The sequence below is a fragment of the Anas acuta genome, chromosome 2, assembly GCF_963932015.1.
Source record: "Anas acuta chromosome 2, bAnaAcu1.1, whole genome shotgun sequence".
Lineage (NCBI taxonomy): Eukaryota > Metazoa > Chordata > Aves > Anseriformes > Anatidae > Anas > Anas acuta.
In genome coordinates, this window is record NC_088980.1 from 47,149,539 (window position 1) to 47,164,574 (window position 15,036).

The 15,036-nt window shown below is 40.9% G+C and overlaps 1 protein-coding gene across 3 annotated transcripts in view; it reads left to right on the forward strand.

The window, feature by feature from the left end:
• Window positions 1-15,036, forward strand: part of COL15A1 (collagen type XV alpha 1 chain) — a 109,785-nt gene that overhangs the window by 82,404 nt on the left and 12,345 nt on the right. For all 3 annotated transcript variants that reach the window (XM_068674657.1, XM_068674655.1, XM_068674656.1), the window contains exons 25-28: window positions 1,986-2,027; window positions 6,251-6,296; window positions 7,759-7,857; window positions 13,698-13,747. In XM_068674657.1, coding sequence (XP_068530758.1) covers window positions 1,986-2,027; window positions 6,251-6,296; window positions 7,759-7,857; window positions 13,698-13,747 — 237 coding nt within the window. The remainder of the gene's footprint in view (window positions 1-1,985; window positions 2,028-6,250; window positions 6,297-7,758; window positions 7,858-13,697; window positions 13,748-15,036) is intronic.

Genomic DNA, 15,036 nt, shown 5'->3' on the forward strand with positions numbered 1-15,036 from the left:
CAATAATAAGTACTGAGAGATCTCGGATGACCTGAGACTTGAAAACATGATACCCATCTATAAGGGCCATAAGGAGGACCCGGGGAACTACAGGCCTGTCAGCCTGACCTCAGTGTCGGGAAGGGTGATGGAGCAGGTCATCTTGAATGCAATTACGCAGCATACACAGGACAACAAGGCCCAGCCAGCATGGGTTCATGAAAGGCAAGTCCTGCCTGACCAACCTCATCTCCTTCTATGTGACCCACCTGGTGGATGAGGGAAAGGATGTAGTCTGCCTAGACTTCAGCAAATCCTTTGATACAGTCTCCCACAGTATTCTCCTGGAGACGCTGGCAGCCCATGACTTGGACAGGTACACTCTGCTGGGTTAAAAACTGGCTGGGCGTCTGGGCCTAGAGAGTAGTGGTAAATGGAATGAAATCCAGTTGGTGACCGAACAGTCACAAGTGGTGTTCCTCAGGGGTCAGTGTTGGGGCCCATCCTCTTTAATATCTTAGTGGTGTGAGAAAAATCTCAATAATTTTTTCAGACAGGGCCTTCTGTGAAGCTATTTTATTTGCAAGTGCAATGGTGGGCATCCTGCAAGCAGGAGCACCTAGTAAAGGTCTATATACATCATAACATTATATTCCCTATTACCCGACGCTTGATTCCTCCCGTTTCTTCATCGGCTGAGTACTACAGGTTCACAAACTACTCAACGCCTTTCTATACCACACATGTACAATTTTATTTGACCGTACGTTAATTTCTCCTTTTTTTTTTTTCTTTCTTCTGTCATGACCAGAGGGCCCGTGATTTTTGTTTTTACTGATTTCACACTGCTTGTCCTGTTTTTCTTAGCTATCTTCTCTTCAATATTTTCTCTTCAGTATCTTTATAAATGATCTGGATGAGGGGATTGAATACACCCTCAGTACGTTTGGAGACGATGCCAAGTTAGGTGCATGTGTTGATCTGCTCAAGAGTAGGAAGGCTCTGCAGAAGGATCTGGATAGGCTGAACCGATAGGCTGAGGCCAGCTGTATGAGGTTCAACAAGGCCAAGTGCCGGGTCCTGCACCTGGGGCACAACAACCCCAAGCAGTGCTACAGGCTGGGAGATGAGTGGCTGGAAAACTGCCAGGCAGAGAAGGTCCTAGGAGTATTGGTTGATAGTCAGCTGAACATGAGCCAGCAGTGTGCTCAGGTGGCCAAGAAGGCCAACAGCATCCTGGCTTGTATCAGAAACAGCATAGCCAGCAGGACTAGGGAAGTGATTGTCCCCTTGTACTCTGATCTGGTGAGGCAGCACGTTGAGTGCACATTGAGTGTTTAGTTTTGGGCCCCTCTCTATAGGAAGGACATCAAGGTGCTCGAGCATGTCCAGAGAAGGGCAATGAAACTGTTGAGGGGTCTAGAACATGAGTCTTATGAGGAGAGGCTGACATAGCTGGGGTTGTTTAGCCTGGAGAAGAGGAGGCTTAGGGGTAACCTTATTGCTCCCTACAACTATCTGAAAGAAATTTGTGGGGAGCTGGGAGTCAGCCTCTTCTCACAGATAGCTAGTCATAGGACAGGAGGGAATCACCTCAAGTTGTGCCAGGGGAGGTTTAGGTTAGAAATTAGGAGACATTTCTTCTCAGAAAGAGTAGTCAGGCATTGGAACATGTTGCCCAGGGGGGTGGTGTAGTCCCCATCCCTGGGGATGTTCAAGGAAAGGCTCAACCTGGTGCATAGGGACATGGTTTAGTGGGTGACATTGGTGGTAGGGGGACAGTTGGACCAGATGATCTTGGAGGTCTTTTCCAACCTTAATGTTTCTATGATTCTATGCTGACAGAACCATGAGAGCTCCCAGGAAGAAAACAGGACTCTGTGAGGTGCTGTTTTTTACTTTCTAGCTTTGTCTTGTCATGTCTATTAGATCTAACTGTTTGGTGTGTTTTCTGGAATATTATTGCCTACATTTATTAAACTTATTTCCCTTCTTATTTTCAATAGACAGTTTTCCCAGTATCTCGCAGACCTCATTGCAAGATGACAGTAAGTCACACACAGAATTTGCTCTTAGCAAGATGCATGCCCATGACAATACATAACCAAAACAGCTACATGCATAACTACAGTATCTCTGCAGCTTTACTCCCCCTGCCTTCTGCTGTACACCAAGGAGATGTTTTACCTGGTCTTCAAGATAACAGATTTTCAAATGTTTAAATATTCAAAGTTAGCCACATATATATAACAGAACTAACTGAAACCTCTTGCTTAAAGCACTTTGATTACTTGGTTGTCCGAACTATTTAATGGCTTTCAGAGCTCCATGTTTCCATAGACTGAGAGTTGCTTTGGGGAGCGAATATTTATACATACATGTACATGTATCTTTCAGAAGTACATATAAATAATGTCTCCACATTGTTATGTCTTTTGCTGTTTTCAATTTCCCCGTCCAAAATAAGACACCTTATATATTTCAGTCTGGCATAAAAAGTGTGTCAGAAAAGAAAAATCACAGTCCTTATTTGACCCTCAATTGCAGACTATTCACATATAATTCATGACTGGAGTGTTGTAATGGAAGCATACAGGCTATTTAGGAAGGACAGGCAGGGGGGATGAGGAGGGGATATCAACAGATATCAACCCCCTCGATATCTGTTGGATAGACAACACAGCAAGCCATAAGCAATCCAAAAGGTTCCCAGAAGGTATTGATGATAATTTCCTTCTCCAAATCATAGAGGAGCCAATGAACAGAAGTGATATGCTGGACCTCGTTCTCACCCATAGGGAGAGGCTTTGGGGAAATATGAAGGTAAAAGAAAGCCATAGTTGCAGTGCCCATGAAATGGTGGAGTTCAAGATTCTTAGGTCAGTGCACAGCAAACTCACAGCCCTGGACTTTGGGAGAGCAGACTTGGAACTCTTCAGGGATCTGCTTTGTAGAGTACTGTGGGATAAAGCCCTAGAGAGAAGAGAGGCCCAAGAAAGCTGGTTAATACTCAAGGATGACCTCCTCCAAGCTCAGGAGCAATGCATCCCAGCAAGGAGGAAGTCAGGCAAAAATGCCAGGAGGCCTGCATGGATAAACAAGGAGCTCCTGGAAAATGTAAACACAAAAAGGAAGCCTACAAAGGATAGAAGCAAGGACAAGTAGTTTGGAAGGAATACAGAGACATTGTCCAAGTAGCCAGGGGTAAGCCAAAGCCCAGACAGAATTGAATCTGGCCAGGGACAATAAGTGCAACATGAAGGGCTTCTACAAGTACATCAGTGATAACAAGAAGAATAGGAAAGATATGAGCCCTCTGCTAAAAGAAATGGAGACCTGGTTACCCAGGATATGGAGAACACTGAGGTACTCAATGACATTTATGCTTCAGTCTTCACCAGCAAGTGCTCTAGCCACATCACCAAATTCACAGAATCCAAAGGAAGGGGCTGGGAAAATTAAATGCTTCCCACTGTAGGAGAAGATTAGGTTTAAGACCTTCTAAGGTACCTGAATGTGCATGAGCTGATGAGATGCATCTGAGGGTCCTGAGGGAACTAGCAAGATGAAGTTGCTAATCCACTATCTATCGTATTTGAAAAGTCATAGCAGTCTGATGAAGTTCCCAGTGACTGGAAAAGAGGAAAGACAACCCTCATTTTTAAAAAGGGAAAAAGAAAGACACAGAGAAATACAAGCCAGTCAGTCTCACCTCTGTCTCCAATAAAATCACAAAGCAGATTCTCCTGGAAAATGTTCTAAGGCACTTGGAAAACAAAGAGGTGATTGATGACAGCCAACATGGCTTCACTAATTGCAAATCATTCCTGAAAAATTTGGTGGCCTTCTAAGACAGGGTTACAGCATTAGTGGATAAGGGAAGAGCAACTGATGGCAACTACCTGGACTTGTGCAAAGCGTTTGGTACTGTCCCACACAACAGTCTTGTCTCTAAAATGTTGAGACACAGATTTAATGGATGGACCATGTGGTGGGTAAGGAATTAGCTGAATGGTCATACTAAAAGAGTTGCAGTCAATAGCTCAATATCCAGGTGGAGAACAATAATGACTGATGCCCTCGGGGTCTGTATTGGGACCGGTGTTATTTAACATCCTTGTTGGTGACATGGACAACGGGATAGAGTGCCCCCTCAGCAAGTCTGTGTGTCTGAGAAAGGTGGAGAGGGACTCTCTATCAGGGACTATACTTAAAGGAAAAGGGGTAACGGTTTTAAACTAAAAGAAGTGTTCAAGATCAGATTTGATACGACCCAATCTAGTGGAGGATATCCCTGCCTATGGGAGGTGGTTTCAACTAGATAATCTTTAAGGTCTCTTACAACCCAAATCATTCTATGATTCTATGATAAAAAATTATTATCACAAGAAAGCCACCAGGTGAAGCTCTGCCACACTTTTCCAAAGTAAATGACAACACCCTCTGTTGTCTTCAAAGGAACTGTAATTTCATACTCAGTGTCAAAAGAAAGGAAAGAGTTTTCATGTTTTCAGAACACTTTGATGCAATTTTTGCTTAACATGTAATGGAAATTCACATCCTACAATGAACTGTGGACACAGTTTAATCCTGGGATTACTCTTCCTAGGACAATATTATACTGCTAACCTGTGGGCTACATACTTGGAAAGGATTCTGTCTTTGAACACCACGGTCTTCCCCTGAATAGTCTGATGCATGGTATGGCTGCTCTAGTTTTCTGTTAGACAGTATAGTTCAAAATAGTACTGTGCTCTTCTCTTCCAGTTTCCATTATAGTCCTTTTTTACTCATATTAGAAAAGCAGCTCTTGACTTAGACTATACTAGATGCATTGACACTCATCACACCATTTACTGTTCAAGAAAGATTTATCCCAGGTAATGTATCTTTCTGATCTTTCTGTTAATTAATGATAAATAGTCATTACTCCATGGTAATTTCACATTCCTATGGGTTTGGCCCACTATTGTAGACATCATTTTACCTCATTGAATTCCTCCCTTAAATCTTCCTATTCCTACTGCATAACATTCTGGTATATTTTTCTCACATTCACACAAAAGTTCTGGGTTAGTCAGCCTCATCTCTGAAACCTGACTGGACTGCACCAAGCAACATGCTGTAGTTGAACCTGCTCTGGGCTAGACAACTTCCAGAAATCCCTTCCAAACTCAAGTTTTGTATGCTTCTCTGTGGAACGATTCAAACAATGCAAACCTATTTTAGCTGAGTTTTAGATAATAATAAAAAGTCACTTTTCAATAAGGTTACAATCACTGAATAATAAAAGTGAATTTTACATGTAAAAGTAATAAAGCCAGTAGTTATAAATACCTCTTCATGCATCTGAATACACTAGCTTTTTTAGATTTTTTTTAGATTTTTTTTAGATTTTTAGGATAGCTTTGACATACATTTGTGGATAATCTAAACCTAACCAAGTATATAGATAAGAAGTCTGCTGCACATGCCTATATAAATGTATATCCATAAAGAACTACAGACTAAATCTCATAAGTTTTCTCCATGTGAAGTGAATTTCTGAATTTAAAGGAGCTATCCATGTGACTGAAGACTCCTAAGAGCTAATACTGCAGTATTAGCCATATGCAGCACACATATGTTTGATTTTCTTTGTATGCTTGTTTAAATTCATATAAATAGTACTGGTTAGTACTAAGGTCTGTCTATTTCCAAGCAGTGTGCCACATTTTAATTCCTGCACTGTCCTTGTTTTGAAGACAGGTGGTAGAAGTCTTGTTACAGGGGAGTTGACTCAGAATAGGATACACTAAAATACGAAGTTTCTCCCCACTGTGATTTCAATGCATCTGGAGTATAGGTCAACATCAGAGAGTAGGCCTAGCCATGGTCTGATGAAAAAATTACAACTATATTCTGTTATCATACAATCAAATATCAAATCCTGCTTTCAAATGCAGTGATGTAAATTTAGAATTGTTCTTGGAGAATAAGTCTTCTGATGTTTCTCTAGCATGACTGAGACTGGGATTTGCTAGTGCCTCCAAAGTGCATGCCGTTACGCTCTTACTGAAAGCATGTTGCATGCTTAAGATAGCGCAATCCTGAAAAAGGCTTGATTAGTTAATACTCAAAACCTGCCAAACTGGAGATGAGCACAGAGTGCTGTTATAACACTTACTGTGATAGCATGCAAATATTCCAGGCTTTCCAGTCACACTAAGTGATGCACTTCCATCAATTAATGTGTATAGATAAGTTCTAATAGATTTCTTTTTGTATGTAGGTGAGCGCTACTTACCCTGGGAATGAAGAAGCTCTTAATGTCCAAGGTGAGTAATTCTTGCAGCATGGTTTAAATAAACTGTTCTTATTATGAACTAAAAACACCTTTTTTTTTTCTTTTTTTTTTTTTTGGGGGGTGGGGGGGTGTTGCATATCTGGTTTCATGAGGGAAAAAAAATATATATATATGATAGTCTCACTTGTTCTGCTGAATCCATAATATCATATCTTGGTCCAGTCTCAACATGCAGGCCAAAGAATAAATGAGTATAGGGATACACTTCAAGGGCTAGCTTATAAATTGAGCAGTGGATGAGGGAAAGGTTGTGGATTAGGTCTACGTAGACTTCAGTATGACTTATGACACCATTTCCCACAGCATTCTCCTGTAAAAACTGGCTGCTCAAGGCCTGGACAGGTGTACGCTTCATTGCATTAAAAACTGTTCTGGTGGCTGGGTCTAAAGAGTCATGGTGATTGGAGAAATATCCATCCAGAGGCCAGTCACAAGTGGAATCCCCCAGGGATCAATACTGGGGCCCGTTCTCTTTAATATCTTTATCAGTGATCTGGATGAGAAGATCGAGTGCACCCTCAGTTAGTTTGCAGACAACACCAAGTTGGGCACAAGTGCTGATCTGCTTGAGGGTAGGAAGGCTACACAGAAGGATTTGGATAGGCTCGGCTGGTGGGTCGAGGCCAACTGTATGAGGTTCTACAAGGCTAAGTGCTGGGTCCTGCATTTGGGGCACAACAACCCCAAGCAGAGCTACAGTCTGGGAGAAGAGTTTGTTTGGAAAGCTATGCAGAGGAAAAGGAACTGGGGCTGTTGCTGGTGCTTGCCTGAACATGAGCTGGCAGTGTGCTCAGGTGGCCAAGAAGGCCAAAGATATCCTGGCTTGCTATCAGAAAAAGTGTGGCCAGAAGGATTAGGGAGGTGATCATCCCCCTGTACTCTGCTCTGGTGAGGCTGCACCTTGAGTACTGTGTTTAATTTTGGGCCTCTCACTACAAGGACATTGAGGCCCTGGAGAGTGTCCAGAGAAGGGCAATGAAGGGTGAAGTGTCTGGAACACAAGTCTTATGAGGAGCAGCTGAACATTACAGATACTATTTTTTTTTCAAAATCTAGAGATAGCAGTTTTGGTATCAAAATCATAATGTAAGAACCATTTCTGCTCTTGCCCCATGAAATTCACAAATGCAATGAGAACAGGTTGGTTCAGAGGGTCAAAGGCTAGGTGATTAAGGAAAGGAGAGTGAAAGACTGATCTGTAAAAGAAAGATTATTTTGTACATGTTGGGATTGATCAACAAGAGAGGACAATGAGCCAGCCAGCCATTCAATATTAATGAGAACAGTGAGACAAGCATATAGGGACTGGAATTAAAAGCCCTGCACGTATGAAAAATCTGCTCCTACTATCAGTGGTTTGGTTGTTACTTCTGCAGTCTCTGTTGTTTGAAAGTTCTTGTGAATTTTGTTTCATTGTGATGCTTTTATGACAGGTGCTAAAGGAAACAGAGATTGCTGGGGATTGCAGTCCACTGGGAGTTCAGCAGACTTAAAAGGAGAAAAGGGAGACAGAGGTGATCCAGGACCACCAGGTATACTAAATCAGATATGTCACTGATACCCTCTAAAGGATCATGTGTTTAACTTAAAAGCAGTACAGCAAAGTACCTTTACCTGCCTAAAGACACACTTATTTTCTTGCTGAACTGAGGTGCAGAACAACAAAGCCTGTAATGTATCCTCTGAAAAGAACTATCTGTACTGCACATTTGTGAACCTATTATGAGTGTGTTCAGTACATGAACAGATATTGAAATGTATCTTGCTGGTTAGAGATTTTCTGACATCTTAGAAGAACATCACACCCACTTCCTGAGACATTATTTTGTTGTCAGAGTTTTGTTTTGAGCCAACTGGACTAAAACGCAGTGTTATCCCTTTCAGGACAACATACCTCTGCATTCTGATTTCAAGGCAGCCATTTGTTGGTGATAGTCCCAATTCCAGAACTCGACCACCTCCATTTCAACCAACTTTTTAATATTCTATGCTTTATTTGCCATAATCATGAAAAGTATGAGAGCTAAATTATCAATTCACTTGTGCTAGGAGCATCACAACAGATGTTGCTTACCAAAGATTTACTTTTCTATATCAAAAGTTGATACATATTGCTAATTCTTACACATTCAAAAATAGTTATAGAAACAAGCATCTATTTGAAAAGATTGCTATTACAAATTCTTCCTTTTTACTATATTTTTTGAAATCTCATATACTGAGATAAGGCTTTGGTCAGTGCCAGCAATCATTCAAAATAGAAGAAGCTGTACATCAAATTAATGTTCCTATACCATATTTATAATATTTGTCCTCTAATGTGTTCATAATTAATACAAAATTGTATATACATGGATATTTTGTCTTTGTTCCAAAGCCACAGTTCTGTTGACTTAAGATATTTGGTTATTTTTATGAGGACATCTGTTTGTTGTAATCAAATCTGCTTTCTTGTCTTGTCCTTATTAATCTTCATTCTGATCAATATCCAGTGCTCTGACGTAGCGGTTAGTGCTTCCTCATCATCAATAGACTTACCAAAAAAAAAAAAAAAAGGAGCAAGAAAGATTTCTATACAGAGGTTAAGATTCTGTTCTTCTGTGCTGGTTTATCCACTGTCAATGTCTGTTAATTCCCAGACTGTATTTAATGTAGTTCAATGTCCTACAGTTACTTTTGTCTGTACCTGATGATTTCAGGGGTACTTCTGAAGCAGAGGATTATGCTTATGATTTTGTTATAAAACTGCAACTAGAGAGGATGGAGAAAATTATACAATAATTCTGGTTAAACTCTCTTGTTTAAATCTTCCTCCTAAAAGAATGTCAGCTGATGTAACTGCTAAAATGTTCTTTTATACAAATCCATTCTGTAGGTCTTATAGATACCTACACAACCTTTGACAATGGAAATTCGCAATTCAGAAATTGCAGGATAGTAGAACATGATAGTATAGGAAATTTTCAAAACCTTCTTTGGGGACAGACAATTGAAGGTCCTTCCAGTTCACTATCTGTTGAGTCACAGCAATCTGAAAAGCTTTCTGAACTCTGCCATTTATTCATTCAGTGGATTTATTTTTCCTCTACCCCAAATGTCATCCCTCTAACCTTACAGACAGACTCCATTAATTGATAGCTTGCAAAAACATGAAGCTAGCATAGAAAGCATGGATATTTGGCAGGCCGCAATTTATATAACTACTCTGTATAAAGGCAGGTATAGTGAGTATCCAGAACATAGGCACAGTGTTCCAATCATATATGCAACATTCCAACACAACCTCATTATTTCTGGCTGAAGGAATACTGTCTGAGGCCATGTAAGGAAACCCATTTAGAAACAGAGGAGAAGAATTCATGGTATCATAATCTCAGACCCAGTTGCCTAAAGTTGAAGATCTGCTCATCTAAAATGCAGTGTTTATTGCAGTACACTGGCATTTGATCCTTCCTTCCTGCCAGGCCACATTCATACCTGGCATTCTGGACAAGTTTCAATACTCATCCAAATCCACCCTTTTTCTTGTTTGTCCTGAGACTTTCTTTTCTTTATGAAGAAGTTTCACCCTCCTTCTCATGAATACTGAAAGGAATGGAATTAAAGGAAAAGCAGATGGGGAACAAGACAGCATCTCACTGGGCAAGCACTAATTCCTGTAATGAATTTTGTTGCTCCAGGGACTGAGTTCATTTATAAATCAGATCCCAGATCAGAAGGCAGCACGGCTTTCTGTAAAAGAAAGGGCACCAAAGTTTTGTAACTTTATGATCATTGTGAGGGTGTGATTTTGCTATTGATAATGCCCATGCAAAGTGCTATTAGTCTGTTTCAGCAACATCAGAAAACAAAACAAAATGAAAATGTCTGGTCTGCCAGCACAGGCTATGCAATTATCATGTTTCCTTCTGGTTGGTGTTAAGATCCCCAAAGGTCCTACAAAAAATTGCCTATCAGCCCTCTACTGAATGTCTAGAGAAGAGGACTGGACTAGGTGAACCCTTGAGAAGTCATGTCAGGCAAACTTCCCTGGCTGTGTAAACCAAACGGGGCCAGGACATGGGATAGTTGTCCTGTAGTTTAAATGTTAGCATGTTTCCTGGCCAACATTTGGCCTAAAATAAATAACACTTTCCAAGACCATGGGAGACATCTTAACTGAAGGATTGGTACAATAGGCTGTATGGATAACTTTCTCCTGTTTTGGGAGTGAGGAAGACAGTTTAGCTGTATGGATAAAAGCTATACTATTCGATCATGGGGCTAAAGAGGTAGGAGTACCAGTATAGGTAGAGCTAGCCTTAAGCTCCCAGATCACAGCTCTTCTATCCTTTCTGAAGCCACTCCTGTTTTTCCACTGGTTCCCTATCACGAGTTTTTGGGTTCTATTTTAGAGAACCCTCCCTGTTCCTCACATACTTTGCATAGACATAGTCTGCTTGAAAGATCTCCTAGGAAAATCCTAAAATATTACCCAACATAGAAATTAATACTAAGCAACATCTGAGAAGGACACCTACCAATCTACCTGTCTATTCTCCATCCCCTCTCATAGATTGAGCAATAGCTGTCAGGATTCAAATAAAATCAAAATAGCTACCCCACTGGCAATACATTTCTGTCCCAGAGTACAGATGTATACACTATCTACATATCTACATTATCTGAGATAATATACTGAGATCTGAGACCTATGGCTGGAACAGTGTTGCACCCAAAGTTCAGAACACATTTGAAGAAATGGCAGCCTCCATGGCTGCCAGGAGGGCCATGGCAGCCAGGAGGGCCAACTGTATCCTGGGGTTCATCAAGCACGGCATTGCTAGTCAGTTGAGGGAAGTGATTGTCTCGCTCTACTCTGTGCTGGTGCAGCCTCACCTCGAGTACTGTGTGCAGTTCTGGGCACCACAGTACAGAAAGGACATTAAACTGTTGGAGAGTGTCCAGATGGACAAAGTACTAAGATGGTGAAGGGCCTAGAGGGGAAGACATACAAGGAGCAGCTGAGGTGACTTGGCCTGTTCAGCCTGGAAAAGAGGAGGCTGAGGGGGAATCTCATCATGGTCTACAGCTTCCTCACGAGGGGGAGTGGAGGGGCAGGTGCTGACCTGTTCTCTTTACTGACCAGTGATAGGACCTGAGCGAATGGTGTCAAGCTGTGACAGAAGAGCTTCAGGCTGGATATCAGGAAGAGGTTCTTCAATGAGAGGGTTGTAACACACTGGAGCAGACTCCCCAGGGAAGTAGTCACTGCACCAAGCCTGTTGGAGTTTAAGAAGCATTTGGACTGTGCTCTTAGTCATGTGGTCTGAATTTTTGGATAGACCCATGTGCTGCCAGGAGTTGGGCTCAATGATCCTTATGGGTCCCTTCCAACTCGGGATATTTTATGATTCTATGAAAATGTCCCCAGCTGTTACTGGCAGCTGTAAAACATTCATTTTCCAAGTGTATCCCAAACAAAGAATATTTGAAGACTTCTTAGACTTGTGCTGGCTTGACTGCTTTGGCTGACCACCACTGGCAGACAACACAGCACAGCTGTTACAACCATTGGTACTGGTACTGGTTTTTCTTGCAGAAAAATGTCAAAGAACAGTTGTTCTGTGATCAGCAAAATGGCAGTAACCCTGGTTCTTTTTCTTGTTGGTTATGTGTGGCCAGCAGGACTAGGGAAGTGATTGTCCCTCTGTACTCAGCTCCGGTGAGGCCACACCTCGAGTACTGTGTTCAGTTTTGGGCCCCTCACTACAAGAAGGACATCGAAGTACTTGAGCGAGTCCAGAGAAGAGCAATGAAGCTGTTGAAGGGTCTGGAGAACAAGTCTTATGAGGAGTGGCTCAGGGGGCTGGGCTTGTTTAGCCTGGAGAACAGGAGGCTCAGGGGTGACCTTATCACACTCTACAGGTACCTTAAAGGAGGCTTTAGCAAGGTGGGCGTTGGTCTGTTCTCCCACGTGCCTGGTGATAGGATGAGGGGGAATGGGCTTAAGTTGCTCCAGGGGAGGTTCAGGTTGGATATTAGGAAGAACTTCTTTACCAAAATGGTTGTTAGGCATTGGAACGGGCTGCCCAGGGAAGTGGTGGAGTCACCATCCCTGGAGGTCTTTAAAAGACGTTTAGATGTAGAGCTCAGTGATGTGGTTTAGTGGAGGACTTGTTAGTGTTAGGTCAGAGGTTGGACTCGGTGATCATGGAGGTCTCTTCCAACCTAGATGGTTCTGTGATTCTGTGAAAGTGTCCTTGCACAAAAGATAGTACAACTGTAAATCATTCAGAAGTGGGCTGGTACTGACTGCTACCCCATTGCTTGCAAAACATATGGAATGCTCTTTTGTTAAAGGGTAAGGAAGTTTGGCAGGACCTAAACCCCCTTGTGTTCCAGCTTGTCCTCAGATATCTGAGGGGCTGGGCTTAGATTCTGAGTGATGCCCAAGTGGCACTATAAGTCCAGTTGCATTCAATATACCATGATCACAGTTGCACAAATAGCACAATCAGCACTATAAGGTTTGGCCACATTAATTACAATCATGGCTTCACAAATAGTACAATACATCTTCAGTGACAGGTGTAGTTTTTTGAAGCAACAAGAGTATAGGTTATTTTGGATTGCTGGTGATAAATACACTGTCTGCAAAACGTGCAAATACCAAGAATATAAGAAACACAATCAACTACACATGCTAACTTATGAAACAACTCTGTAGAGAATGCTAGGTTGCCTGGGGAAGCACTCAGTACAACAAAGAGTTCGAATCTCACCCAGTAGGCGTTCCTGCAGGAGGGTAAGAGACATTCAGCCCATCAACTGATCCCAGAAGTCATCAATATCCTTCCAACTTGTCTATGATGGTGTCTTCCCCTGACATTTTCCTCTCTTGAGCTATTTTTTTTTTTAATATTTTCTTACTTTTAGGTGGAGCTTGAGTGACTCTAGTCATACATGCCTTCCTTGTGATTGGTACAAATTTTTCTTGCTTTTGTTTAAAGGTATAGGCTCAGAGAAATTCAGAGTGCATGCTCAGTGAGGAGTGGTCACACCTTTGAGATGGAGGTGTGTTTTGGCATTATAATGAGATTATAATGAGCATTTTTCAGAAAACTGAGTACTTATCATCTTTGAGACTTCTTTGCTTTCAAATGTCACTGAAATCCACAGTAAGGTTCAGAAATTATTAAGGTGAAGAGACAGAGCATGTAAGCATGGTTTCATTAGGAAACTGAACTAAAAATGTTAGATTTAAAGGTTAATATTACCATTGTAAATCATTTTCCTTTAAACTTCTAAGCCAAAAATACCTAAAGCAGTGCTTTTAAAAAGGAAATTACAGATAATTACTGTACTTTACTGTATTTTCTTCATTTTTCAGGTCCACCTCTACCTCCATCATATTTCAGCCACTTTATTAATAGCATAAAGGTAATTATATCTCATTTGTGTTTGAGTTCTTTAAGCTTTTTTTAAAGCATACTTTATATTAAGCATACTGCAGTACAGAATAGTGAAATATATGAAACAGATAATTGGATCAGCAATTACAAATTATATTAATTCCTTAAACTCCAGATGAATATAAAAGTTATAAAAGTTTGTTACAAATACAGAGATAGCTGTTAGTACTACAGACAGACTATAGAAAAAAAAAAAAAAAAAAAAAAAAAAAAAAACGTTAGTGAGGCTTTTTGCCTTCCCAGTGGTATTAAAGTGAGTCATTATTCACTGTTACCTAACATAGGTTGGTATAAACTATTTGCTGTAAATTAATGCCTTTTGTTCCATGCCAGCTCAGATAAGAGACATCCATTTCCTAGAGGGTGACTAGAAAAAATATTACCAACAATCAATGCATGACAAGAAATTCACTTCTGTTGAATACTATTTATCTTTTAAACACAATCAATAAAATAAATTAAAGTGATGGAAAGCATGTTTCTGCTTCCCCATGCTCATTTACTGAGATCTCATAAAAGAAAGCATATCCATACCATGATGTGCTTGGTCTCTCTCTGTTCCACTATTCTCCTGACTGCTTTAAGTGAAAAAATGAATACCTACACAATACTATTTTAAATGCTTTTATGTAAACAAGGCTGTTATTGCTCTTTATCAAAACAAGATCTGAAAAAAGTAGAATCAAGTTATCATTTAATGATGCCATAGAAAACTGGGCTTGTGGGGGTACTGTCAGTTTCCTTGAAGGACTCCTACTGTTGTCTTTTTTTCAGATTTTATTCCTGCTTGGCTGAGAGCACTGAAGTTATTTCTATAACATGAAGTGTCCAGTGCATGCATGGCAGAGCCATTGTGGCTTCCCTGATACAATAAAGCAGTGTTTGCAGCTTTACAACTTTAGCTACAATTTCATCTAGTCCTTCAGCTCTACAAAATGGCATATCATATATAAAGCTTCATACTTTTGTTTACAGGGAAAGAAAAAAAAAAAGAAAAGAAGAAGACTCAGAGGAGGAGCTATACATAGCCATTTCTATTTTCTTTCCCCAGCTACCTGCCACTCTTGCATTGTCCTTTGCTGCCTCTATACATAGCTTTATTTCTCAAAATGGGAACCAAAATAGACCAAAACAATGAAGGAAGGAAGGAAGGAAGGAAGGAAGGAAGGAAGGAAGGAAGGAAGGAAGGAAGGAAGGAAGGAAGGAAGGAAGGAAGGAAGGAAGGAAGGAAGGAAGGAAGGAAGGAAGGAAGGAAGG